General features: G+C 43.1%; 1 protein-coding gene across 1 annotated transcript in view; it reads right to left on the bottom strand.

Moving 5' to 3' along the window:
- Positions 1-26,401, bottom strand: part of TTC37 (tetratricopeptide repeat domain 37) — a 2,356,248-nt gene that overhangs the window by 976,146 nt on the left and 1,353,701 nt on the right. The window contains exons 21-23 of the mRNA XM_044064132.1: positions 12,643-12,721; positions 12,483-12,544; positions 12,331-12,387 (exon numbers count right to left, since the gene is read on the bottom strand). Of these exons, the coding sequence (XP_043920067.1) occupies positions 12,331-12,387; positions 12,483-12,544; positions 12,643-12,721 (198 nt within the window). The remainder of the gene's footprint in view (positions 1-12,330; positions 12,388-12,482; positions 12,545-12,642; positions 12,722-26,401) is intronic.

Raw genomic sequence — 26,401 nt, 5'->3', positions numbered from 1 at the left:
AGATTCCCCTTCTGTTTGATAGTTCAGTTTTTGTTAAGTAAACTTTATTTCCTCCTCAGCCTGTTCTACATTCAAAAATATATTTGATCCTCCAGGGGGATAAAATGAATACAGCTGCTTGAATCACACACACCCTTCTCAACATTCCCTAATTCCTGCCTGGTGTACAGTAAATAATAATTTTCCACAAACACTCTGCTGTCTCCAAGTTTTTAATACTTTTCCCTTCTGCCACAGCTTTGTCAGTATCAGCTCTTTCTGCAGTTATGATTTTATCTCTGCTAACAAAGCTCGTAGCTGCTTTCTTTTGTTTCAGGTTTTGAGCATGCACTTTATGTGCCCTTACATTTAACAAATCTGGCTCTGGAATACCAGTCCATTTGCATACTTATGCTTTTAAAAAAAATAATAGAGTCTGTTCCTTCCAATTAATACAGTCTGTTCCTTCCAGTTTCACTGGTAGAGCAGAAAATCAGAAGATTTTGTCTGTGCATGCTGTCTTCTAACTCTACCATTTTTTGAAACAGCTCATCTTGAGAAGTCTCATACTTTGCCAGCCTTTTCTTTGTTTTAGCCTATGATTTTTGCAGTTTTACCAGTTTATCTGAATAGCTATTTAAAGCTTCTTTTATTTTAGCAGCTTTTTATATGAGTTGATATACTCCTTCAGTTTTTCATTTATTTTAGTCACAACTGAATATATTGGATTTATTTTTTCCTCTAAATTACTGGAAGTCATCTCTTGTACCAAAGCTGTAGCTTGAATTGCTTTTTGTTGAACAGCTGCATGATTCTTCCTAGACAGGGTTTTCTTTTTATTTTTTCTGGTTGACTATCTTTCAGGTCCTCTAAATGTCTTTGTTGCTGAAATCAAAGCAATGTACTTACTACCCAGAAAAAGACGTTATGTACTCACCATCACGTTCCAGGTTTGTTGTCCATCTCGCCTTCATTCTTAGTGGTTGGGTTCAGAACTAATCCTCATTTCTGATTCGGCTGTATACTAAAGCTGGAGGGTCTTCCACTGGCTTGTGGCTGTATCCCTATCCCATCATGCTCTAGTGAAGCTCCCCAGATCTTGTTTGGTGATGATCCCAGTAACCTAATGTACTATCACAACATTTTATGAAGACAATGAAGGTCAGAGACAAACTTGCCAAATGAAAGAACCTCTTTGTCCTCCAGGAGCCATAGGCAGAGTGCAGGAGGATGGGATGTAAGAATGAAGAAGAGATGGACAACAAACATGGAATGTTACGGTGAGTGCATAACTTCTTTATGTTATGTTGTCCTATCTCGCCTTCATTCTTACTGGTTGGGACAGTGTTCCTAGCACTATATTTCCTGGGTGGCTCACAGGAGTATATTCTTCAGGACAGTGGACCCAAAGGAGGCCAAATCTACTCTGTAATGAGTGATAAAGATATGAGGCCTTCCCCAAGTCATAGCAGCACAAATGGTATCAAGTGGCAAACTAGCAAGAAAGGGCGAAGAGGTTGCCATGGCGCTCGTAGTATGACCCTTGACTTTACAGGAAAGAACTTTGTTGTTAGAATTGTATATAAAGATAGTACAATCTGAGAACCATTTCGAAAGAGTGGCCTTAGATACCATTTCGAAAGAGTGACCTTAGATACAAGAGCACCTTTCTTTGCTTCTGAAAATGAAACAAATAATTGATCAGATTTCCTGAAGTACTTTGTCCTATGTAAGTAGAAGTGTAACTGTCTGTGTACATCCAGTTGGTGAAACGTATATTCTGCCTTGTTGCCATAGCTGAGAAAAAAGACTGGAAGCTCTATGGACTGATTTAGGTTAGACTCTGAGCATACTTTTGGTAGGAAGAGTGGGTTTGTTCGAAGGGATACTCTGTCTTTGTGGAAAAGCATATATGGTGGTTTGATCAATAATGGTTGTAGCTCTGAAACCCTTCTACCAGAAGTGATGGCAATCAACATACTTGTTTTCCAGGTTAAAAATTTTAGATCACATAATGATGCAGGTTCAAAGGGGGAAAGAATTAAACAGGACACAACAAAGATCAAATCCCATGGTGGTAAAGAAGGTTTTATGGGTGGTAGTGCCATTTAGGAAGGCTCTGCATAATCTTGAGACATCAGATTTGGGGCCAAATCACTGATATGGAAATTAGATATTGCTGCTAACTGCACACGAAAGGTAGCTGCAACAGCGACTTCATTAAATACTTTTGCCAGAGTATAGAAGTTATTGGAGCAGAAAAGGGGTCGGTCAAAGTGTTTACTTAATGCCAGGAAAGAAACTCTTTTCCATTTACTCAAATATAAATTTCTCATTGAGACATTAAGAAAAGAGATCAACATATGTTTTACAGAAGTAGGTAGAATATTTGAGACAAGAGGGTCAAAGCTTTGAGCCTGGTTCCAGGCACAGAATCTCTTCCACTTTTCTGAATAGAATTTCCTGGTGCTAGGCCTCCTGGCCTCCAAATGACATCCGTAACAGCTTTAGAGAGAGGTGTTGTTTGCTTGACTAAGGAATCTGCCATGGAGCCAGGTTTAAGTTTTTGAGCTGGCTGTGCAGGATCTGATTGTTTTGTTGAGTCAGAGATGTGGAATTTGAGGTAAAATCCATGGTGGGCCTTGAGCTAAGTTCTTCAAGATTGGGTACCAGTGCTGGCATGGCCAGTCTGGGGCAATCAGGATCATTTTTGGCTTTTCTTGTCTGGCTTTTAGGAGTACCTTTGAAAGGAGAGGCAGTGGTGGGAAGGCATACACTTGTAGGCTTTTCCAGCTGAACGAGAGGGCATCCACTCTTTCCATGCTTGTGTGTGGTAAGTCCTTGTGCAAAATTTCTGTAGTTGGCAATTCATTGGGGAGGCAAAAAGATCTATGTCTGGGCTCTCCCATTTTTGTGTTATCATGCTGAATACTTGTGGATTTAATTTCCACTCGTGAGGATCCATGATGTTACTGCTTAAGTCGTCTGCCAGAGTATTTTTCTTTCATGGCAGGAATTGTGCTTGCAGATGAGGGTGGCCTAATGGTTAAGGTGTTTGCCTTGCAAACACAAGGTGCAGGGTTTGAGTCTCACAAGGGACAATTGGCTAGGCTTAAAATTGCTCACAAGGGCAGTTAGCTTAGTACTAACCTATGAAACTATGATAGGTTATAGCGGTGTTCCACAAGGTCATGGCTTGTCTGCAGAGGGGATTAAAATGAGTGCCCCCTTGCTTGTTTATGTATCACATAACTGTGATGTTGTCTGTCTTTAGTAATAGTTGTCCTGGATGCAGAAGGTCCTTGAAAGCTGTTAGGACATTTTGTACAGCTAGCATCTCTTTTTCATTTATGTGAAGATGCAGTTGGTCTGCGGCCCACTTGCCCTGAATACATTTTCCTGCCATGTGTGCTCCCCAGGCGTAATGCGAGGCATCTGTTGTTAGTGTATGCCTGGCTGTGGGTAGAGTGAAAGGCTGACCCTTGCTGAGGTGACATGCCTGTGCCCACCACCGAAACTCCTGTTGTAGGCAGGGAATAAGTGGTATTACTGCTTCCAAACTGTGACAGTGTTGGTACCACTGTAATTTCCTCATATGCAGTCTGGCATATGGTATTAGTAGTATGCGGGATGCCATGAACCCCAAGGCAGGGAGTTGGGTTTTTGTTGCCATCAATTGGAAATACTGAGTCAGTTGTCCTTGCTTCTCTGGCGTGAGATAAGCCATCTGGGCCATTGTACTTAAGCTGGCACCCAGGAATATTATCTCTTGTGAGGGCACTACTTTTGACTTCTTTTCGTTTACTGTGTACCCTAGGCAAATTAGCAATCTTTTTACAAACGCCAGATTCTTTAGAAGAATGTCCTTGCTGTCTGCTTGAATAAGGCAGTCGTCCAAGTATGGATATATTTGAATTCCTTTTTGCCTGCAAAATGCAAATACTGGTGCCAGGCATTTTGTGAAGACCCTGGGTGCAGTAGATAAGCCAAAGGGCAGCGCAGAGAATTGGTAATGCATTGAACCAGTTATGAATCTGAGGTATCTTCTGCAATTTTGTCTGATAGGGACATGCAGGTATGCCTCTTTGAGGTCCAAAGTAACAAGCCAAGCCTTCTTGCCTAGCATGGGAAGAAGCTGCTGTAGTGTCAACATTGTGAATTTCGGAACATCCAGGTATGTATTTAGAGTAGAAAGGTCCAGTATGGGTCTCCAGGCTTTGTCCTTTCTGGGGACCAGGAAAAGTCTTGAGTAAAATCCTTGTCCTTGTTCCTGTTGTGGTATTTTCTGAATAGCTCTCATGTCCATGAGGGCTGCAATTTGTTTTTGTGCCTCTGCCCATTGATTTTGTGGCAGGTCTGGCATTCCTTTTAGCTTTGGTAAAGTGTGAAAGTGAAACCTGTAACCTTGAGACACAATATTCAGAACCCATTTGTCTTAGGTGGTTATATGCAAGTTTTGTGAAAAAAGTGCTAGTTTTCCTCCTAAGGGAGCTGCCAAAAGGTAAGTGCTTGGCATTTGAAGGGGGGAGTCATTGGGACTGTTTCCTATAAGGTTGTGACTTGTCTTCCCCTCCTTTTAGGGTTGAAGCACCCCACTGTCATGGTCTGTAAGAGCCTTGGGGCTGAGATCTGCCTCTTGGGTGTCTGTATCTGCCTCTTTGTGGTCTGTCTGACACTGGAAAGGACCAATTTTTCGAAGACCAATTTCTGCTAAATCGAGGTGGCTGTACCTGTTAAGAAATCCTTCACTGTTTGCATAGATATTGCCTTATCCTCCATTCTCTTTAATACCTCTTCTGCCTTAACACCAAATAAAATATCCTGCTGTAAAGGTGCATCCAATAATTTTGACTTAACATGATTAGGTAAACCTTGTTCTTTTAACCAAGCATGCCTTCGAAACACAGATCCTGTAACTGCTGCTCTACAGAAACCTCTAATGAATCAAAACCACATTGCAGAGTATGTTTTCCCACTTGTTCAGCTGCATGCAATAAATCCTGCATTTCCTTATAGTCAGGATGTTCTGAACTTGTAAGCATTTTCTGTTTTAACAGTGACATTAAATATTGTTGGTATTTAAGCATGTGAAACTGGCAATTTAAAGCCCTCACTGCTAAAGTTGCAGAAGTGTAAACTTTCTTCCCCCATCTGTCTAATGCTCTAGAATCCCTGTCAGAGGGTACTGGATTTTTAGCCGTGGAAGCCTTTACCCCTTTGGGACCCTGGGAAATCAGGGACTCTGTAGTACCTGTCTGGCTTGACTGGAGCAGGGGGCAAAGAATCAGGATTTAAACTGGATTCAGAGAACATATCATCCACAATATCTAACACTTGCGGAATAGCAAGGGGCCTGTGCTGAGTTAACAAAAGAAAGTCCCTGAGCCTTTTCTTTGATTCTGAGTAATCCTGGCCCTCCCAGTGGAAATGCTCCCTCATGGTATGTAAAGTTTCCCCAAAAGAGTAATCCTCAGGAGGAGAGGCTGAAGGAATTGATTCTTCAGCATCAGAGTCCTCATAGGGGGGGTAAAGAGTATCCCTGGTCTGAAGAGGAATCAGAAGAAATGGAAACCTGGTCACAGGAATCATAGTCTGTATCCTGCCTAGGCCTTTTATCAGGAGGGGGATGGGAACCCCTGATCAGAGTAATTAAGTCTTCAGCCATTTTGAGCATCTGTTTTTTAGGCATGGAGGCCTGTGCAGGTGAATGCTGTACTTGCTTCTTTGTCTTTAATGGAGTTTTAGACTTTGCTGTAGTTTTGATGGTAAGCTGTGAAGGTCTGAAAACACCCTCAGAAGCCGATGCCTGCTCAGCAGCTCCGGACCCATCTAAGGGGTTAGTTTCCGTAGGCCCAATACCTTGAGTATCCAGAGGCCTAGACATCTCCACGTGGCAGTTGGAGGCGGCCTGTAGCTCTGAGGTAGCGGGTGTCAGGGGCTGCGAAAGCGCCTCACTGAGAAACGGCTAACTGGTGACTGGCCTAGAAGAGGCTTCATCATCAGTTTTGGGCCTCGGATGCCTGTCCTTATCCTTGTCTTTGCGTTTTTTGTGTATTCTGGTCGTCAGTTGTTCCAACGGCATGGTATAATTGAACCTTCGGCCAAAGTAATGGCGAGCAAAGTCAAACCGACATTTAATAGTGCGCTTGTTGAATCTAGCACAAAACCAACAACTAGTGATGTCGTGCTCTGGGCCTAGGCATGAAATACAGTAAAAATGAAAATCCTTATGAGGTATTTGCTTCCCACAAGAAATAAAATTATTAACTTTTACTGACATCGGTCTGAGGTAAAAAAAAGTTTCCCCAACAGGGTACTTGGCTTTATTGAAGACTTCGGTTCTGAAATTCGAAATGAAAATCTCAGGAGTCGGCCGACTGGCACTTGCGAACTGCTTTTGCTTTGGGCACTGCACAGTAAGAAAGACTGAAGAAAATGGCGTCGGCTGCATCTTATATATCCCTGGCGCACTGACGTCAGGGAAGAAGCGACAGCAACCGACACCGTACCAAGACTTTGGATCTCTGGCCGATTGCGGGACCGCCTGACGGCAGGATAACCAAAGTGTAATGACTGCAACAGTGAAACACAATGAACATCCTGGACTGCAACAGTGAATACACTTGAACATCTACATTTATGGTAGGTACACAACTGTACTATGTTCATCGTGTTTCACTGTTGCAGTCATTACTCTTGGGTTGAATCCCAAAGCTGAGGATGGGTGGCTGGGCTAAATAAGATTAGGAGAGGCTATGAGGCCCTGCAGGACTGCAGTGGCAAAGCCTGCTCTGGCCTCAGAGTAAAGAGGTAAGTGGTAGTGCTTTGTGAAAGATATCTTTGGTTGGTACTCCTCTGAGGAAGGCTGCTGAAGTGGCTGCTGCTCTGGTGGAATGAGGCCTAATGCTCTTAGGCACTGATTTGCCATGTTGAAAATAGCAGAAACGGATGCAATGGCCTATCCATTTAGAAATAGTCTGTTTTGAGATAGCCTTTCCTTGAGATCTTGCAGCATATGACACTAAAAGTTGCTCAGTCTTTCTGAAAGCTTTAGTTCTGTCCAAGTAGAAGCGTAACTGCCTGTGTATGTCCAAAGAATGCAGAATTTTCTCACCCTTGTTCTGTGGATTTGGATAAAAGGTAGGCAAGTAAATGGTTTGGTTGAGGGCCACACTGGACACCACCTTAGGCAAAAATGTAGGGTTTGTCCTCAGGGATACCTTGTCTGGATGAAAAATGATAAAAGGTTCCACAGCCATGAGTGCTTGTAACTCCGAGACTCGCCTTGCAGAGGTTATTGCTAAGAGCAGAGCTGTTTTACAGGATAAGAATTTTATATCTGCTGTTGATGCTGACTCGAAAGGAGGCAGGGTGAGTTTTTCCAAAACATAATTGAGTTCCCAGGCCGGAATTGGTGCTCTCCTTGGAAGCCTAATGTTTTTGGACCCTCTGAGGTACTGCCTTATTAACAGATGAGAAAAGATAGGTGGTTCCGTATTGTAATGGGCTGAAATGGCAGAGGCATGAATCTTAACTGAAGAGAAAGAAAGGCCTTTGTTCATCATCTCAGTTAGGTATTTGCAAAATCTGAGGGATACTTGGTACACACGTGTCAATGCCTTGTTCCTGGTTCCAAGCACAGAATCTCTTCCATTTTTCTGCATAAGATTTTCTGGTACTGGGCCTCCTGGCCTCCAAGATAACATCCATAACAGTTTTTGAAAGAGGAGTGGTCTGAATGGCTACATTATCCACCATTCTGCCAGATTTAAGGTCCTGTGTTGGCTGTGCAGGATCTGATTGTTTTGTTGGGTCAGCAAGTGAGAAGTTTGAGGTAATATCCATGCTGGACCTTGAGACAAGCTCTTTAGGATTTGGGTACCAGTGCTGGCGTGGCCAGTCTGGTGCAATCAGTATCATTTTTGGCTTCTCTTGTCTGACCTTTAGGAGTACCCTGGGAAGGAGAGGCAGTGGAGGAAAGGCATATACTGTCAGATTTTTCCAGCTGAAAGATAGGGTGTCCACTTTCCATGCTTGCTTGTGATAAATCCTTGTGCAAAATCTCCGCAACTGGCAGTTGTGAGGGGAGGCAAATAGATCTATGTCTGGCCATCCCCATTTCCTTATTATCATGCTGAAGACTTGTGAATCCAGTTTCCATTCGTGGGGATCCATGAGGTTTCTGCTTAGTTCGTCTGCCAGAGTATTTGTTTTTCCTGGCAGGAATTGTGCTTGCAGGTGAACTTCAAAAGCCAATGCTGTGTCCCATAAGGTCACTGCTCATCTGCAGAGGGGGTAGGAATGTGTACCTCCTGCTTATTTATGTACCACATGACCGTAGTGTTGTCTGTCTTTATCAGTATCTGTCCTGGATGAAGCAGGTCCTTGAAAGCTGTCAGGGCATTTTGAACAGCTAGCATCTCTTTTTGATTAATGTGAAGATGCATCTGGTTTGCAGGCCATGTGCCCTGAATACATTTCCCTGCCATATGGGCCCCCCAGGCATAATCTGATGCATCTGTTGTCAGTGTCTGTCTGGCTGTGGGTAAACTGAATGGCAGACCCTTGTTGTGGTGACAGGCTTCTGCCCACCATCGAAACTCCTGTTGCAAAATGAGTGCAATTACTGTCTGGCTGTGGCAATGCTGAGTCCAAACACTTTTTAGATACCATTGCAGTTTCCTCATATGCAGTCTGGCATATGGAATTAGTAGAATGCAGGATGCCATGAAACCCAAGGCCTGCAGGATTTTCCTTGCAGATAAGTGGGTTTTTGTTGTCAATTTCTTGAAGTAAGTAGTCAGTTGCTTTTATTTGTCTGGCGTGAGATAAGCCATCTGGGCAGTTGTATTTAAGCTTGCACCCAGGAATATTATCTCTTGAGAGGGCACTAGTTTTGATTTCTTTTCATTTACTGTGTACCCTAAGCCAATTCGTAATCTTTTTATAAATGCCAGATGCTTTAGAAGAATGTCTTTTTTCTCTGCTTGAATTAGGTAGTCGTCCAAGTAGGGATATATTTAAATTCCTCTTTATCTGCAAAACGCAATTACTGGTGCCAGGTATTTTGTGAAGACCTTGGGCGCAGTAGATAAGCCAAAGGGCAGTGCAGAGAAGTGGTAATGCACTGAGCCAGCTATGAATCTGAGGTATCTTCTGCAAGATTGTCTGATTGGGACATGCAGGTATGCCTCTTTCAGGTCCAAAGTTACGAGCCAAGCCTTCTTGGCCGGTATGGGGAGTAGCTGCTGTAGAGTCAACATCTTGAATTTTGGAACTTCCAGAAACGTATTTAGTGTAGACAAATCTAGTATTGGTCTCCAGGTTTTGTCCTTTCTGGGTACTAGGAAACGTCTGGAGTAAAATCCTTGCCCCTGTTCTTGTTGTGGTATTTGCTGAATGGTCCTCATATCCATGAGGGCTGTAATTTGTTTTTGTGCCTCTGCCCATTGATTGTGTGGTAGGTTTGGCATACCTTTTGACCTTGGTAGAGTGTGAAAATGGAACTTGTAGCCTTGGGACATTATGTTCAGGACCTATTTGTCTTGGGTAACCATTTGCCAATTTGATGAAAAAAGTGCTAGTTTTCCCCATAAGGGGGCTGCCAAAAGAAAAGTGCTTGGATCTGGCAAAGGAAAGTCATTGGGACTGTTTCCTGTAAGGTTGTGATTTGTCTTCTCTGCTTGTGGAGATAGGAGCACCCCATTGTTTAGGCCTGTAAGAGCCTTGGGGCTGAGCTCTGCCTCTTGGATGCCTATATCTGCCTCTTTGTGGTCTGTCTGAAACTGGAAAGGACCCATATTTAGAAGGCCAGTTCCTGCTAAACCTGGGTAGCTGTACCTGTAAGAAATCCTTGACTATCTGCATGGATTTTGCTTTATCCTCCATTTTTTTCAACACCTCTTCTGCTTTGGTAGCAAAGTATCATGCTGTAATGGTGCATCTAATAATTTTGCTTTAACATGATCAGGCAGATTCTGTTCCTTTGACCAAGCATGCCTTCTAATAACAGAACCTGTAACAGTGGCCCTGCAAGAGGCCTCCAGTGAATCATAACCACATTGCAAAGTATGCTTTCCCACTTGTTCAGCTGCATGCAATAAATCCTGCAATTCCTTGTTCTCTGAACATTCAGTATTTGTCAACAATTTCTGTTTAAGCAGTGACATTAAATATTGCTGATATTTAAGCATATGAAACTGGCAATTTAAAGCCCTTACAGCCAAGGTAGCAGAAGTGCAGACTTTTCCCCGATCTGTCTAGAGCCCTAGAATCCCTATCAGAGGGGACAGGGTTTTTTGCAGTGGAAGCTTTAACCCCTTTGGGACCCTGGGAAATAGTTTCAGGGTCAGCAGCAGGGTTTTTATATAGGAATTTATGAGAATCCGGAACCCTGTATTATCTGTCTGGCTTAGCAGGTGCAGGGGGTAAAGAGTCACGGGACAGGCCGGACTCTGAAAATACATCATCTACAATGTCTAGAACAGGTGGAATAGCAAGGGGTCTGTGCTGAGGAAGTAGCAGAAAGTCTCTGAACCTTTTCTTAGATTCTGACTCTCCCAGTGGAAATGCTCCCTCATGGTATGCATGGTTTCCCCAAAAGAATAATCCTCAGGAGGAGAGGCTGAAGGAATGGATTCTTCAGCATCAGAATCCTCATAGGGAAGCATGGAGTAATCCTGTTCAGAAGAGGAATCAGAGGAAATAGAAACCTGATCAGAAGAATCATACTCTGTCTCTTGCCTAAGCCTCTTATCAGGAGGGGGATGGGAGCCCCTGATCAAAGTAATTAGATCTTCAGTCATTTTGAGCATCTGTTTTTTAGGCATTGAAGCCTGAGTAGGAGAATGCTGTACTTGTTTCTTTGTCTTTAGAACTGCTTTAGTCTTTGAAGCTGAAGATGGCTTAATATATAGTTGTGTAGGTCTGAAGACACCCTTAGAAGCCGATGCCTGCTCAGCGGCTCTAGACCCATCTGAGGGAATGATTTCCGAGTGTCCAATACCTTGAGTATCCAGAGGCCCAGTCGGCTCCCATGTGGGAGTCGGAAGTGGCCTGTGGCTCTGAGGTAGCGGGTGCCAGGGACTGCGAAAGCGCCTCACTGAGAACCAGCGACTGGCCTGTTAGAGGCCTCGTCGTCGGTTTTGGACCTCGGATGCCTATCCTTTTCCTTCTCCTTGCGTTTTTTGTAAACTCCGGTCGTCGACTGTTCCGACGGCATTATATAATTAAATCTACGGCCAAAGTAACGAAATGCGAAATCGAACCGACGCTTAATAGTGCATTGGTTAAATCTAGCACAAAACCAACAGCTAGCTACATTGTGATCAGGGCCTAGGCAAGGAATATTGTAAGAGTGAAAATCCTTATGAGGTATTTGCTTCCCACAAGCAATACAATTGTTAACTTTTTCTGACATCGGTCTGGAGCAAGAAAAAAGTTTCCCCAACGGGGTACTTAGCTTTAATGAAGACTTCGGTTCCGAAATTCGGATTGAAAATCTCAGGAGTCGGCCAACCGGCACTTGCAAATTGATTTTGCTTCGGGCACCGTGCGGCAAGAAAGACTGAAGAAAATGGTGTCAGCTGCATCTTTTATACCCCTGGCGCACTGACGCCAGGGAAGAAGCAACAGCAACCGACGCCGGACCTAGACTTTGGAATTCTGGCCGACTGAGGGTAGCCTGTCAGCAGGATAACCAAAGAGTAATGACTGCAACAGTGAAACATGACGAACATCATCAGATTACAGCTGTTTAAAATTGAACTGGCAAAACAGCAGCACTGGCACAGGATGCTTTTCACAAGTGATGGCAGAGGAGAGGGTCTGAAACAAAATTCAGTAAAGAAAGCAATGCTTACAAACCCTGTCTATATGTGATTAAAGGCGCTATAAAAGAGTGATTATGCACAGCAACTCTGTTCATCTTAAATGTAAAAGTCTCATACTTCTCAAATGCTATATTTTGAAATCAAATCTGCTTCTGGGGACACAGATGTATAATGATTTTAACTATTTGTGAACACTGAAATGACAAACTAAATCAATACAAAGATCCATTTTTTATGAACTACATGGAATCTAGCATTTAAAGGATATCACATAATAAAGTGTGCTTCTTTCTGATTATCAGTTCTATTTTTGAAAGCCATTTCCATGATTAATACTCCCAACAATATGAGAGATACAGGAACACTTTGCAAAAGAGAACTGCAAATCCTGTCACAAACACATTTAACTAAATATAACATGCCTGATAGGAAGTACGGCTGTACTAAACTATTATCCCCAATAAAGTATTATACAAGCAAACTAGCACACCTTATATCTGCTTAAAAATATAATACATACCTCGACATTTCCTTCCTGCAGGTAAAGAACCCCTAAGTTTGTCCACGCAACTGTGTTCTAGGGGAAACAAATTAGTTTATGTCTGAAATAAATTGAGAAAACTATCACAAAGTGAGTAAACTGTGGTCTTACTTAATGTGTTCAGTACTTACATTCTGTTCTGCTTGAATAGATTTAATAAACGAATGTTGTGCCAGTGCATGATTTCCAATACCTAAAGTGCAATGTTAATAAAAAGTTAAGCAGGATAAACTGTAACTATGCAACAAGCAGATTGATTAAAGAGAATTAAAGCCACAAAAAGGTACTCACCCTTGCAGTTGGCAACTACTCCCAGTGCATTCCAGTACTGATGATTTCCACTGTCCATCATCACTGCCTTTTTCAAACACTGAAATGCACAAAATGTTAATTATATAGCTGAAGTAATTCAAAGTACAAATCATAAATGGAAAATTCAAAAAATAAAGACCTGTTAACTATATACTTAACAAAAATGAAAACTGAAAATGACTGGCCAAAAAAGTACGAGAAAGCTTTGAAACTGTTAGAATACCTACATACAAACACAAACTAAATAATGTGAATTTAAGTCAGCTGCCTGGTTTATCAATTGTGCAATTAAATGACAACAGTACAAAAACAGAAGTTACGGACTCATAATGCTGGATCCTTTTCATCTTCTATCCGTCCAATAAAACTGTTGGTGCTGAGTCACTTGTCAGATTTAATCCAGTCATCTGCTAGTGGTCCTAGGCTTGCTCTCCTTCAGACCTCCACTCCCCCCCCCCCCCCAAATATTTCCCCTGTGGCATCAATAACCTCAGATTAACTTTGCCAGTCAGAACAGCCTAATGCTGCAGATGTAGACACAAAGAATGTCAGGAAGAATTTTTTAAAACAGCATGCTGTTCTACTGAATAAGGTGACAATTTGGAAGTGGGAAAGGGATATCAGACAGACTAGGATGAAAAGGATCTAGCGCTGTGGTAAATACATAACTTCTATGTTGTATTTCATCCAGCCAATCCGAATCTTGGGGCAAAATCCTAAACTACCAATTTTCTTGGGTGGAATCATGACAGGATACTTTTCAGAAAAGAAACTATTAAGGAAGCTCAGTGTAGACCATGTTGCTGCAGCACATATTTAATCCACTGAAGAATTTCTGAAAAAGGTGGTAGAGACTTCAACGGATCTTGTGGAATGAGCTCTTGCTTTTAGCAGGTAAAGTCTTATTTCTGGATGAGAAGACAAAAGTGATGTAATCGGTCATCTGGATAACATTTATTTAGAGATTTTCTTGCCCATTTTGTCTGTGGCAAGGGATATGAGTAATCGAGTATTCTTATTGACAGTTTTGAATATGTGGACATAAAATCCAAATTACCTATAAACATCCAGTTCATGCAAGAAATACTCACCTTTGTTAGAATGGTTAAGGAAGAATACTGGAAGGTGTATCTGTTGGCTCGGATTAGTCTCTAACAGTACTTTTGGAATAAAGTATGGGTTTTTTTTCTCTGGTGGACCCTGTCTTTGTGAAAAAGCAAATATGACAGAATGGAAGACAAGGCATGAAGTTCTCAAATCTGCCTGGCTGAAGTAACTCTGACCAACAATACAGTTTTACAGGATAAAAACTTTAGAACAATAGTAGAAGCTGATTAGACTGGAGGTTTTGTTTGAGCTTCTAATACAAAATTAAGGTCCCATGGAGGGGTAATATCATTTGTAGAAGGACAAAGAAGGCTTGCTGTAGAAACTTGGACATTTTGGGGAATTGGACAGAAGGCAAAGAAACAAGCGTGGCCCACTATCAGATTATAGAGCATTCCACAGTGACTGACACAAGAGGAGGAGCAGAATCAGGAAGTGGTAGTTGCCGCATTTGATATTGGAAGGGGATGAAAAAAAAAAAAAAAAAATTGTGGTAAAGCTGGCCCAAGTGACTGCATACCTGCTGAGACACTGTTGGGTCAGGAAATCACTCATTGGGTATCAGGATACACCTGCTGAGCCAGTCTGCTAAACAGGTGATTTTCTCCGGAATACACATTGCAATGATAAAGTGATGCATATCAATTGCCCATTACCAAACTATCATGGCCTATATGTAAAGGGGGTAGCATTTGGTTCAATATTGCTTACTGATGCGCCATACAACAGATAAACTGATTGACTGAATAGCTATGACCAGGGGGAAAGAGATTCTGAAATTTCTACAATGTTAGAAAAGCCACCTCATCACCAGGATGTTGACATGTAGATTAGACTCTGTCTGTGTCTAACTACTTGGACCATCCTCCCCCCTAAATGCATCCTCAACCTAGACAGGAGGCATTCGTGGTCATTGTTGCTGGTAGGGTGGCATTACAAATGATCAACCTGTTTGAACAGCTGGAAAAGTCAATCACCACTGTAAATGACTTCTGCAGTTCTGTGTTATACAAACTGGTATTGATGAATGCTCTAACAATTGGAATTACTATGTGAGGGGCATCCACTGCAGAATTTTCATACTGAGTTGAGCATGGGTGACCATGACAACTGAAACAGCCATAAGGCCCAACACATTGAGAACCAGCAAAGCTGGTGGAGAGTATTTTCTTAGGAGTGTCTGGATTGCATGAACTATGTCAAGGGGGAGACTTACTGTGCATATCCTTGTATCAAAATAGTAACTGATAAATAAAATCTCTTGTGTAGGCTGCAGCCATGATTTTTCATGAGTTATATAAATACCTAAAGATAGGTAGGGTGATACAAAGTAAGCGATGGCTGTTTGTAAAGAATCTTTCATTGCTGCAGTAAGGAGCCAATTGTCTAGAATACATGGATTCCTTTGAATTAACAGATGAGCTATGACTACTGTCATGCACACACAAAGTCAGAAGGAGAGGGGGCCTGTAGTGAAACCAAAGAGCAAGCCTCTGAGAACTGGTAGTGATAAGCTCCTATCCGGAACTGGAAAAACATTCTGCAATCTTTATGTGGATGTAGATATCCTTAAGATTCATCATGTATATCCAGTCATTTGCCATTTCCCTCAGAGAAAGCAAAACTGTTTCTACTGTGAACATTCTGAAAAGGGTCTTTCTGACAGAAGTTTAGGCCACTGTGATGCAGAACTGAACTGAGATCCTTGTTCTTTTCTGGTACTAAAAAGAATCTGGAATAATTTTCTGATCTTATCTAGCTGGTGGAACCTCCTGGAAGTGGAAGGCTCTTTTCTGCATGAGGAAGGAGATCTCTCTTTTCCTCCACCACTGGGGTGGGACATCTGGAGAAAGTTATAGCTGACGGGGAGGGTAATGGTAAAAGGGTATAATATAGTCTCCGGATATTATACATCTCCCCCGTCAACACTGTGTGATGGCCATCCACACAACCAAGGGGAGAAAAAAAGTACAGTTGTGTACACTTACCATAAATGTAGATGTTCGAGTGTATTCACTGTTGCAGTCATCACATTTTGGTTATCTGCTTGCAGTAGCCCTCAGTTGGCCTGATCATCAAAGTCTTCGGTCCTGCGTCTGTTGCTGTCTCATCTTCCGTGAAGTCAGGTAGTCAGGGGTATAAAGCATACAGCCGACACAATTACATCAGTTTTTCTTGCCCCAGATGTCAGGTGCCCCCCTAATGGGAAGCAATTAAATATATATATATATATATATATATACATACACACACATACACATGCATACATATATACATACACACAAGGTTATACCTCCAACAAAAAAGCAAATACACCAAAAAGCTTTTAAGCATAGTAAAGGAGAGTAGAAGTATAGCCAAAAGAAGTCTGGGGGCTGGAGGGAGGGTAACCAGGACTGCAACAGTGAATACACTCAAACATCTACATTTATGGTAAGTGTACACAACTGTACTATGTTTTTCATGTTTCACTGTTGCAGTCATCACATTTGGGTAGATTCCCAAAGCTAAGGATAGGAGGAGGAATTTAGATAGCATTAGGACCAGCTATAAGGCCCTGCAAGACTGCAGTGGCAAAGCCAGCTCCGGATTTAGAGAAAATTGGTAAATGGTAATGCTTGGTGAAAGTATGTACAGAACTCCAGGTAGCAGCTTCTAGGATGTCCCTGGTAGGGACACCTCTGAGAAAGGCTGTAGAGGTAGATGCAGCCCTGGTTGAATGGGGTCTAATCCCCTGTGGGATAAGTTTTCCATGGTGCTTATAGCAGAAATGAATGCAATGGCCTATCCATTTAGAAATGGTTTGCTTTTGAAATAGCCTTCTCCTCTGCCCCTACAGCAAATGCCACCAGCAGTTGTTCAGATTTCCTTTGAGGTTTAAGTAAAATCGAAGTTGTCTGTGCACATCTAAGGAGTGCAGTATCCGTTCCCCCTTGTTCTGTGGATTAGAAAAGAAGGTTGGCAAATGAATGGACTGATTAAGAGACACTGGATACCACCTTGGGCATGATGGAGGGATTGGTCCTGAGGGACACCCTGTCTGCATGAAAGATGATGAAAGGCTCCACTGCCATAAGGGCCTGTAATTCAGATACCCTTCTTGCTGAAGTGATTGCTAAAAGGAAGGCTGTTTTCCAAGAAAGGAATTTTAACTCCACACTTGCAGCTGTCTCAAAAGGAGGAAGAATGAGTTTTTCCAATACAAAGTTAAGGTCCCAGAGGCTGAAATTGGGGCTCTCCTGGGTGGTCTTAAGTTTTTTGCCTCTCTGAGGAACTGCTTGAACAGTGGATGAGAGAAGAGGGGTGGTTCTGTGTTGTAATGAGCTGAAATGGCTGGGGCGTGAATTTTGAAGGAGGAAAAAGAAAGGCCCTTGTGAAGCATCTCAGTTAAGTATTGAAGAATCTGAGGTAAAATGGGTGCTGTTGTGCCCATCCCTTGAGTTTGGCTCCAGGCACAGAATCTTTTCCATTTTTCAGCATAGGATTTTCTAGTACTAGGTCTCTTTGCCTCCAAAATGACATCCAACACTTGTTTACTGAGGGATGGTAATGGAGAGATTAGGTAATTAGACAGGCTGCCAGTTTCAGGGTTTGAAGCTGAGGATGCAGCATCTGGCTCTCCTGCTGTGACAGCAGGGTAGGGGTCTGGGGCAGGTGCCATGGAGCCAGCAGTGACAAACTGCGCAAGAGGGGGTACCAGTGTTGGCATGGCCAGTCTAGTGCAATCAGTATCGTCCTTGGTTTGTCCTGTTTGATCTTTAGTAGTACTTTGGAGAGAAGAGGCAGAGGAGGAAAAACATAAACTGACAGATTCTTCCAGCTGAAGGACAGAGCATCCACTTTCCAAGCTTGTTTGTGGGGAATCCTTGTGCAGAATTTGTCCAATTGGTAGTTCGGGTGGGAGGCAAACAGTTCTATATCTGGGCTCCCTCATTTGTTTATCAACATGTTGAAAGTCTTTGGTTTTAGTTTCCACTCATGTGGGTCCATGAGATTTCTGTTTAGTTCGTCTGCCAGTGTATTTGGTTTGCCTGGCAGGAACTGAGCCTGTAGATGCACTTGGTAGCTCAAGGCTGTGTTCCACAGAGCCATGGCTAGTCTGCAGAGGGGGTAATAATGGGTACCCCCCTGCTTGTTTATCTACCACATAACAGTGGCATTGTCTGTCTTTACCATTAATTGTCCTGGAAGAATGTGGTCCTTGAAGGCTGTCAGAGCGTTCTGTACAGCTAACATTTCTTTTTTATTGATATGCAGGTGCATTTGACTTGGGTTCCATTTGCCCTGAATGCACTTCCCTGCCAAGTGAGCCCCCCATGCATAGTCTGATGCATCTGTTGTTAGGGTTTGGGCAGCAGGGGGTAGAGTGAATGATAGTCCCTTGTTTTGGTGGCAGGTCTCTGCCCACCAAAGGAACTCTAACCGTAGGCAAGGTATGATAGGAATCATTGCTTCTAGATCCTGAGAATGTTGACACCATAGGCTTTTTAGATGCCATTGTAGTTTCCTCATATGCAGTTTTGCATATGGAATTAGTAGAATGCAAGAGGCCATGAACCCCAAGGCTTGCAGTATTTGTCTTGCAGATAGCAGGGTTTTTGTGGCTATTAGTTTGAAGTAGGTTGTCAATTAGTTTGAAGTAGGTTGTCAAATGAATTTGTTTCTCTGGCGTGAGGAAAGTCATCTGGGAAGTTGTGTTCAAGCTTGCTCCAAGGAATATAATTTGTTGACAGGGTACCAGATGTGATTTATTTTCTTTTATGGTGTACCCCAGACAAGTTAGCACCTTTTGTACAAATGCCAGATGATTCAAAAGTATGTCCTAGCTTTCTGCCTGAATTAGACAATCGTCCAGGTATGGGTATATTTGAATATTTCTTTGCCTGCAAAATGCAATGACGGGATCTAGGCACTTTGTGAATACCCTGGGTGTAATAGATAAGCCAAAGGGCAGTGCAGAGAACTGATAGTGCATGTAGTCTGCTTTGAAATGTAGGTATATTCTGCAAGATTCCCCAATTGGGATGTGCAGGTAGGCTTCCTTTAAATCCAGTGTTGCCAACCAAGCATCTTTGCCTAGCATAGGAAGTAACTGTTGAAGAGTTAGAATCTTGAATTTTGGAATCACCAAAAAGGTGTTTAAGATGGAAAGGTCCAGGATAGGATGCCATGAGTTGTCTTTTCTGGGTACCAAGCAAAGTCTTGAGTAGAAACCTTGTCCCTTTTCCTCTTCTGGTATAGTTTGAATAACCTTTATGCTTAAGAGAGAGAGAGAGTACTTGCTTTTGAGCCTCTGTCCACTGATTTGAGGGTAGATGTGGCCAACCGTTTGGGGTTGGTAACACGTGGAAGTGAAATCTGTATCTTTGGGAAACTATATTTAAAACCCATTTGTCCTGGGTAATGAGTTCCTACATTTTTGCCTGCAAGAGCAATCTTTCCCCCTAAAGGAGCAGTCAGTTCAGAAGTGCTTGGAAGTTTTAAAGTCAAGTCATTGAGGCAGTTTACCATAGGGGGGAGTCTTACTACTCCCTGATTTGGAAGTGGGAGCTCCCCACTGCTTAGTCCTGTGCGTACCCTGGGACTGAAGCCTGGGAGTTCTGCTGGTTCTGGGTTTGGACTGAGAAGGCCTGGAAGAGGCAGGAAAAGACCAATTCTTAGAGGGCCAATGCCTACTAAATCTTGGAGGTTGTACTTGTAGGAAATCTTTAATAGTTTGCATAGATTTAGCTTTTTCTTCCATCTTTTAAAGAACTTCTTCTACTTTGTTGCCAAACAGGCAGTCCTGATTTAAGGGAGCATCCAGCAATTTAGCTTTAACATGATACGGCAAAGATTGCTCCTTAAGCCAAGCAAGCCTTCTAAGTACAGACCCACTGACAGCAGCCCAGCAAGATGCCTCTAGTGATTCAAAACCACATTGCAAAGTATGCTTTCCAACCTGTTCAGCACACTGCAATAAATCCTGTAAATCCTTATTTTCAGCACAGTCAGGAATCATCATTTTCTGTTTAAGCAATCCAATAATATGCTGCTGATACTTTAACATATGAAACTGGCAGTTTAAGGCCCTAATGGCCAAAGTTGCAGAAGTGTATACCTTCTTACCCCATCTATCCAGCGCCCTGGAGTCTCTATCAGAGGGAGTATGATTTTTGGCAGTAGTAGCCTTAATGCCCTTGGGTCCCTGTGAAATGGTGTCAGGATCCACAGTAGGATTTTTAAAAAGGAACTTGTGAGAGTCAGGAACCCTGTAATATCTATCAGGTTTTCTGGGAGCAGGAGGTAAAGAGACAGGGGACAAGTTAGATTCCGAAAAGACATCATCAACAATGTCTACTACAGGAGGGATAGCTAAAGGCCTGTGGTGGGGCAGGAGTAAGAAACCTCTAAGCCGCTTTTTAGAATCAGAGTAATCCTGGCTTTCCCAGCGAAAGTGCTCCCTAAGAGTATAAAAGAGAAATCCTCTGGGGGGGGGGGGGGGGGCAGAGGGAATAGAGTCCTCTGCATCAGAATCCTCATAGGTAGATAAGGGTACATCCTGGTCATCAGAAGCAACAGAAATTTCAGAATCCTGGTCAGAAGTAACATAAGAAAATTCAGTCCTAGGTCTCTTAGAGGGGGAAGGTTGGCTTCCCCCGATTAAAGTAATAAGGTCTTCAGCCATTCTTATCATTTGTTTTTTAGGCATAGAGGCCTGACCATGCAGACTGGGCGTCAGTTTTCTAAGCATGGTTCGAGTTTTAGGTCTTGAAGAAGAAGATGACATTGGTTTAATATGCAAGTCAGTAGGCTTGAATACACCCTCAGAAGCCGGTGCCTGCACAGCGGCTCCAGACCCATCCAAGGTAGAGACATCTGCAGGTTCCACAGTTGAAGTATCTCGCTGCATACCTGACTCTGATTGGGTCTTAGTAGAGGCCTGCAAATATGAAGTAGCAGGTATCAGGGGCTGCAAAAGTGCCTCACTGAGAATCGGCGAACTGGCGACTGGCTTAGGAGAAGCATCATCAGCAGCTTTGGACCTAGGCGGCCTGTCTCTGTCCTTATCTTTGCATTTTTTTGGAATGTCGGTAGTCAGATGGCTTACCGGAAGACATACCTGGATAATTGAACCGAGTACCAAAATATTTAGAGGCATAAATATACCGACGATGAATAGTTCATTGCTTAAGGCACAAAACCGACAGCGAGGTACTTTGTGGTCAGGGCCTAGGCAAGGAATACAGTACGAATGAAAATCTTTGTTAGGTATTTGCTTTCCACAAGAAATACAACTATTGACTTTTACTGACATCGGTTTAGAGCAAGAAAAGGTTTCCCCAACGGGGTACTTAGCTTTAGTTGAAGACTTCGGTTCTGAAACTCGAAAACGAAAATTTCAGGAGTGGCGACCAGCACTTGCGAACTGCTACTGCTTCGGGCACCACACGGCAAGAAAGACTGACGTAATGGTGTCAGCTGCATGCTTTATACCTCTGACTACCTGACGTCACGGAAGATGAGACAGCAGCCGATACAGGACCCATGACTTTGATAATCAGGCTGACTGAGGGCTACTGCAAGCAGATAACCCAAATGTGATGACTGCAACAGTGAAACATGAAGAACATCAACTCTCAACTGTTTGTGGAGATGGATACTTGAGGTAAGCCTTCAGGGGGAGTTTGCCCTGTTCATCAGAAAAGGGCCCTGTAATCCCCGATTCTGTGGGCCCCGAAGACCTCACAGCTGGCATCCACTGAAGAGGCCACCTTTTACTTAGCCACTCCCATTTGAGGAGAAATCAAAGGTGTGATGTAGGGTTTCCTGAACCAGAAAGATTTGGAACTAGTCTAATTCCTTGTTAAAGGACTGCTGAGGAGTCTCGAAGTTAGCACCTATGGCAGACAGAGTCTTCCCTTCTTGTTAAAACTTTGTTAGTCTTTCTTTCATCGCAGGTCCAAGTAATGCAGAACCATCAAAAGGGGCATTGCTAAAGGAAGCCTTAAGGTTGTCTGCAAAGTCAAAGAGGCAAAGTCAGGTGTGTTGCCAAAGAGTGTCGCCCATGCCTGCCACTCTGGCCACTCCATTGGCTGCTTTATGGAGCAGATGCATGGGGAGGTTAATAATATTAAACACTGGACCAAAGGTAATCTCTAGCTGCTTCCTTGACTCCAGCATGGGTGGCTTTTACAAAGTATCCATGGTCTGCTCTGCCAGATACCTTTGGAAACAATTCATGTGTGTCAGGTAATTTTGCACCCTCAGAGAAAAAGTGCTCAAGGGATAAGCAAGTTTTCCTGTCCTATGCATCACTTTGGACACCTTACTGGCAGACATATAGCAGATGACTCATCAGTTAGCTCGCTGGTGACTGCTGCAACAAATCACAAGATCCATAAGACCACCTTCCTGTCCGTGCTTCCTATCATTAGGTGGGCACAATACTTTATCAGGTTTATGAGGGATTGATTCAGTAGTGTCTGCTTCCTGCCTTGACCTCCTGCTGGTCAAATCAACAAAGACAGTCGTCAGGAGGGACCACTCAAGATGTAGAAGGTACAGAATGGTTCACCCTGAAAGGCTGGGTCTGTGTTGGCTAAGTTCCCCTCTGTCTCATTAATTTGAAGATTTCTCTAAATGTGGCTTCTTCAGGATGGGATGGGGGGGGAGCTCTCTCTTCCATCCAAGACTGTATCTAATATTAGTGACTCCGAAGGGGAGTCCATGGACCTCTTTCTGAATGTCCTGTTCCTGGGGCTCTCCAGTTTTGACTGGTTGGAGTCTCTTGAGGACTCAGCATGAACCTGTTGCTCTTCCTCTGGATTTCCTTTTGTGCTCTGCTCTTGGCAGTCATGCTGAACCAGCTGAAGAACTAAAGGAAGGCTCACATGGAGTGAAGCCAACAACAGTGGAGGCTCTGATCTTCTCCATAACCTCAAAGGCAAATCTGAAACCCACTGGCATCAGGGGTCCCTACCCTGGAGCCATTGCAGTCCCCAACGAAGTTGCCATGAGCAGAATTAAAGACAAATGCCCAGACATTGAGGACCCTGAGCAACCTGAGATGGAGACTGGTGCCAAGGGCTTGAAGGCTGGGGACTCCAACACAGGCAATGGCACCAAGTGGGTTGCAGTGGAGGATGGTACAGAAATTCCTGTCTTAAGCGATCAGTCCAGAGATCCACTCAACATTGACGGTACTGGTGTCAAGTATATCAGACACATTTCAGTTGCTGCTGAGGTAATTGTGTCAGCACTGATAAGACAGGTTCCAGGAGGTTGCCAGCTCAAAAACCATTGGTGCTGAAACTAGCATCAGGATGGAGATAAAAGAGGTAAAGGGAAGCTAACATGAACCACCTGTAAACATAGGGGGGATAGGATGACACCCAGCTCTAGTTGCACCTTCGAAAATGCCCTCATCATTCGCACCAATTCAGTCACTGCTGTGCTGCAGAAGGACCTGACAAAATTTAATAAAGTAGCAGGTGATGGTCTGGGGGAGAGATAACAAAAGAGGTCCCTCTATGAGGAGCGCCTGCTGAAGGTTTTGACCAGTGACTTGTCCCTCAAAACAGTGGTCTCAGAATCTGGAAGTGTAGACCTGCATGTCATATGGGAGCAGGAGGGAGTGAGCTTTCTCCTGTCTTGAAATTTTAGGTCTGTGTTTGTCAGGATTTCTCTTCCTGGGTTCTCTGTCCTTTCCCATCCTCTTATCTAGTTTGTCCTCAGGAGTAGGTTTACCATCTGGTGAACAAGTTCCTTTAAAATTAACTTACTGCAGCAGTCTGTAATGGGCCTGGGCCCAAACACTGTAGTTAGTGTACCCGTGCTCTGGCCCAAGACATAAATTGCAGGTGCCCTGGAGTGGGAATTTATGGCTACATTTGGATCACGTCTTAAAACCTTTATCGATTTAATATATACAAAAATGTTACTTTTTTAAAAAAAAGAACCATAACTACAACAAAAACACTAAGAATATAGACATATAACTATATATTCCAGACAACACAAGAATAAAGAGGAATCTTGTTTGTATCACACAGAAAGGATGCCAGGTCACTGGTCTGTCACAAAGGAAAAGCGGCAAAGATAATAAGCTAAATAGCAAAGTCTTCTAATGAAAAAATAAAGGTATCCAATTACAGATGTACTAAAAGGTAACCTGAGGCTAATTAACAAGGACTAACTAGAAACTACCTAAATAATTTATGGAGCATATAGCTGACGTCAGATCATCTGTTCACAATGCCTGCAAACAAGATCTGAGGTTGGTGAGGGCACAGTTGAATTATGAATGGAAAATATGAAGAAACATGAGGCTACACAGTCTAGTAAATGTACAGCTTAGATCCAATAAGTGGCTTGATAAAACAGGATCACTAAACAAGTCTTTGTTAAATACAGTCAGCAACACAAGTTGATCAAAATGGGGTGTAATAAAGAAACAATTACTGGATAGTATTAAGTGTGGGGAAAAAACAGAAAGACATATTTTCAAATAGATAAGAGCATGCAAAACCCCTACGTGGGGTACTCTGGCTCCTCATAGCTCTTCAAATTAAATACAAAAGCTATAAATTGAATGTATTGTGGGAAAAGTTTTGGGTAACTGGGAGAGCTAAGAGGGGGAATGATGTTTATGAAATTCTGCCCACCTTGCCTTTTTCCATCCAAGAACTTTGGATTTGTAAATTATTTAATTCATTAATTTATTTAATATTTGTTTACCAGGAGTGTCCAACTGAGCCATAAAAAGGCCCGTTTTCAGCAGAGGCCCAGGGAGAAAAGCTCCAAATTACATAGTTAAAAAAAAAGACATTGTTAACATTAAACAAAATACAGAGAAGTGTTGCTTACTAATCAGAAAATACATATAAAAAGATACACAAGACGTTACATAGGTTCATAGGTGTTCATAGATGTTTACTAGGCTAATGACCACAAGGCCCTTTTTAAGCCTAGCCATGCATCCTGAATCTCTGACAAGTTCTGACACCATTGATAAGTGTAAGCTTGGGCATGGGAGATGAACAATTTACAGGTTGCCTGTTTGCAGATAGGTGCCAAACCAGGGATGAATTTCCGATTTCCCATCCGACTGTCCAAGTTGCACTTGACTTAGGTTAGGGAAGAACTGTGCTTCACATGGATGGGTAAGCCTGTTCCATAGACGGGGTAGTCTCTGGGATACATACCTATCTCTCCAGCAGGTACTATTTATATCACAGGCAATGTTAAAGTCTTTAGAAAGTACAGTAGTGTACACTCACCATAAATGTAGATGTTCGAATGTATTCACTGTTGTAGTCATCACATTTGGGTTATCCCTGCCAGGGTAGCCTTCAGCCGGCCCGAATACCAGAGGCTTAGTATTTCTGCATCGGTTACTTTTGCTTCAGGACTGATGTCAGGTCATTATTAGCGACGTCAGGTCATCAGTAGTATAAAGTAAGGTGGCCAATGCCGTTACATCACTTTTTCTTGCCCTAACTTGGCAGGAGCCCCCAAGTAGGAGCCAGGTTCTGGTGGAAGAATCCCACCAGTAGAAAGTAAATACCAATATGTCCCTTGTAAGTTAAGAGAAGAAAAAAGGGGGATGGAGGGAGGAAAACCAGGACTGCAACAGTGAATACACTCGAACATCTACATTTATGGTAAGTGTACACAACTGTACTATGTTTTTCATGTTTCACTGTTGCAGTCATCACATTTGGGTTGATTCCCAAAGCTGAGGAAATAGGTGGAGGTAGTCAAGGAAACTAGGGGCTGACTAGGATGCCCTGCAAGACTGCAGAGGCAAACCCTACCCTGGATTTGGAGAAGAGAGGCAGATGGTAATGTTTGGTAAAAGTGTGAACAGATGTCCAGGTGGCATCCTCCAGGATGTCCCTGGTGGGGACTTCTCGGTGGAGGCTGCGCTGGTGGAGTAAGTCCTGACCCCCTTGGGGGGAGGCTTTCCATGTTGTTTGTAGCAGAAATGGATGCAGTGTGCTATCCATTTAAAAATGGTTTGTTTGGAGATGGCTTTGCCTTCTGCCCCAGTAGCAAAGCTAACCAGCAATTGATCAGACTTTCTGAAGGATTTAGTCCTGTCTAGATAGAATTGGTGCTGTCTGTGCACATCTAGAGAGTGCAGGATCCTTTCTCCCTTGTTCTGGGGATTAGGAAAAAAGATGGGCAAATAAGTAGACTGGTTGAGAGCCACACTGGACACAACTTGGGCATGAAGGATGGGTTAGCCCTGAGGGATACCCTGTCAGCATGGAAGATGATGAAGGGTTCCACAGCCATGAGTACTTGCAGCTCAGAGACCCCTCTGGCTGAAGTGATGGTCAGTAGGAAAGCTGTCTTCCAGGAGAGAAATTTTAGCTCTGCAGAAGAAGCTGGTTCGAAGGGGGGCAGTGTGAGCTTTTCCAACACAAAGTTAAGGTCCCAAGCTGGGGTTGGTGCTCTTCTGGGTGGCCTCAAGTTGCTAGCCCCTCTTAGGAACTGTTTGATCAAGGGGTGTGAGAAAAGGGGCTGCTCAATGGGAAAATGAGCAGAGATAGCAGAGGCATGAATTTTAATAGAGGAAAAAGAGAGGCCACTGTGTAGTGGGGATCAGCTAAGTAATCCAGGATGAGAGAGGGAAGGATGGCTT

The sequence above is a fragment of the Protopterus annectens genome, chromosome 2.part2 (assembly GCF_019279795.1).
Source record: "Protopterus annectens isolate FY-2018-M chromosome 2.part2, PAN1.0, whole genome shotgun sequence".
Classification (NCBI taxonomy): Eukaryota; Metazoa; Chordata; order Ceratodontiformes; family Protopteridae; genus Protopterus; species Protopterus annectens.
This window is presented reverse-complemented; position numbering and strand designations above follow the sequence as displayed.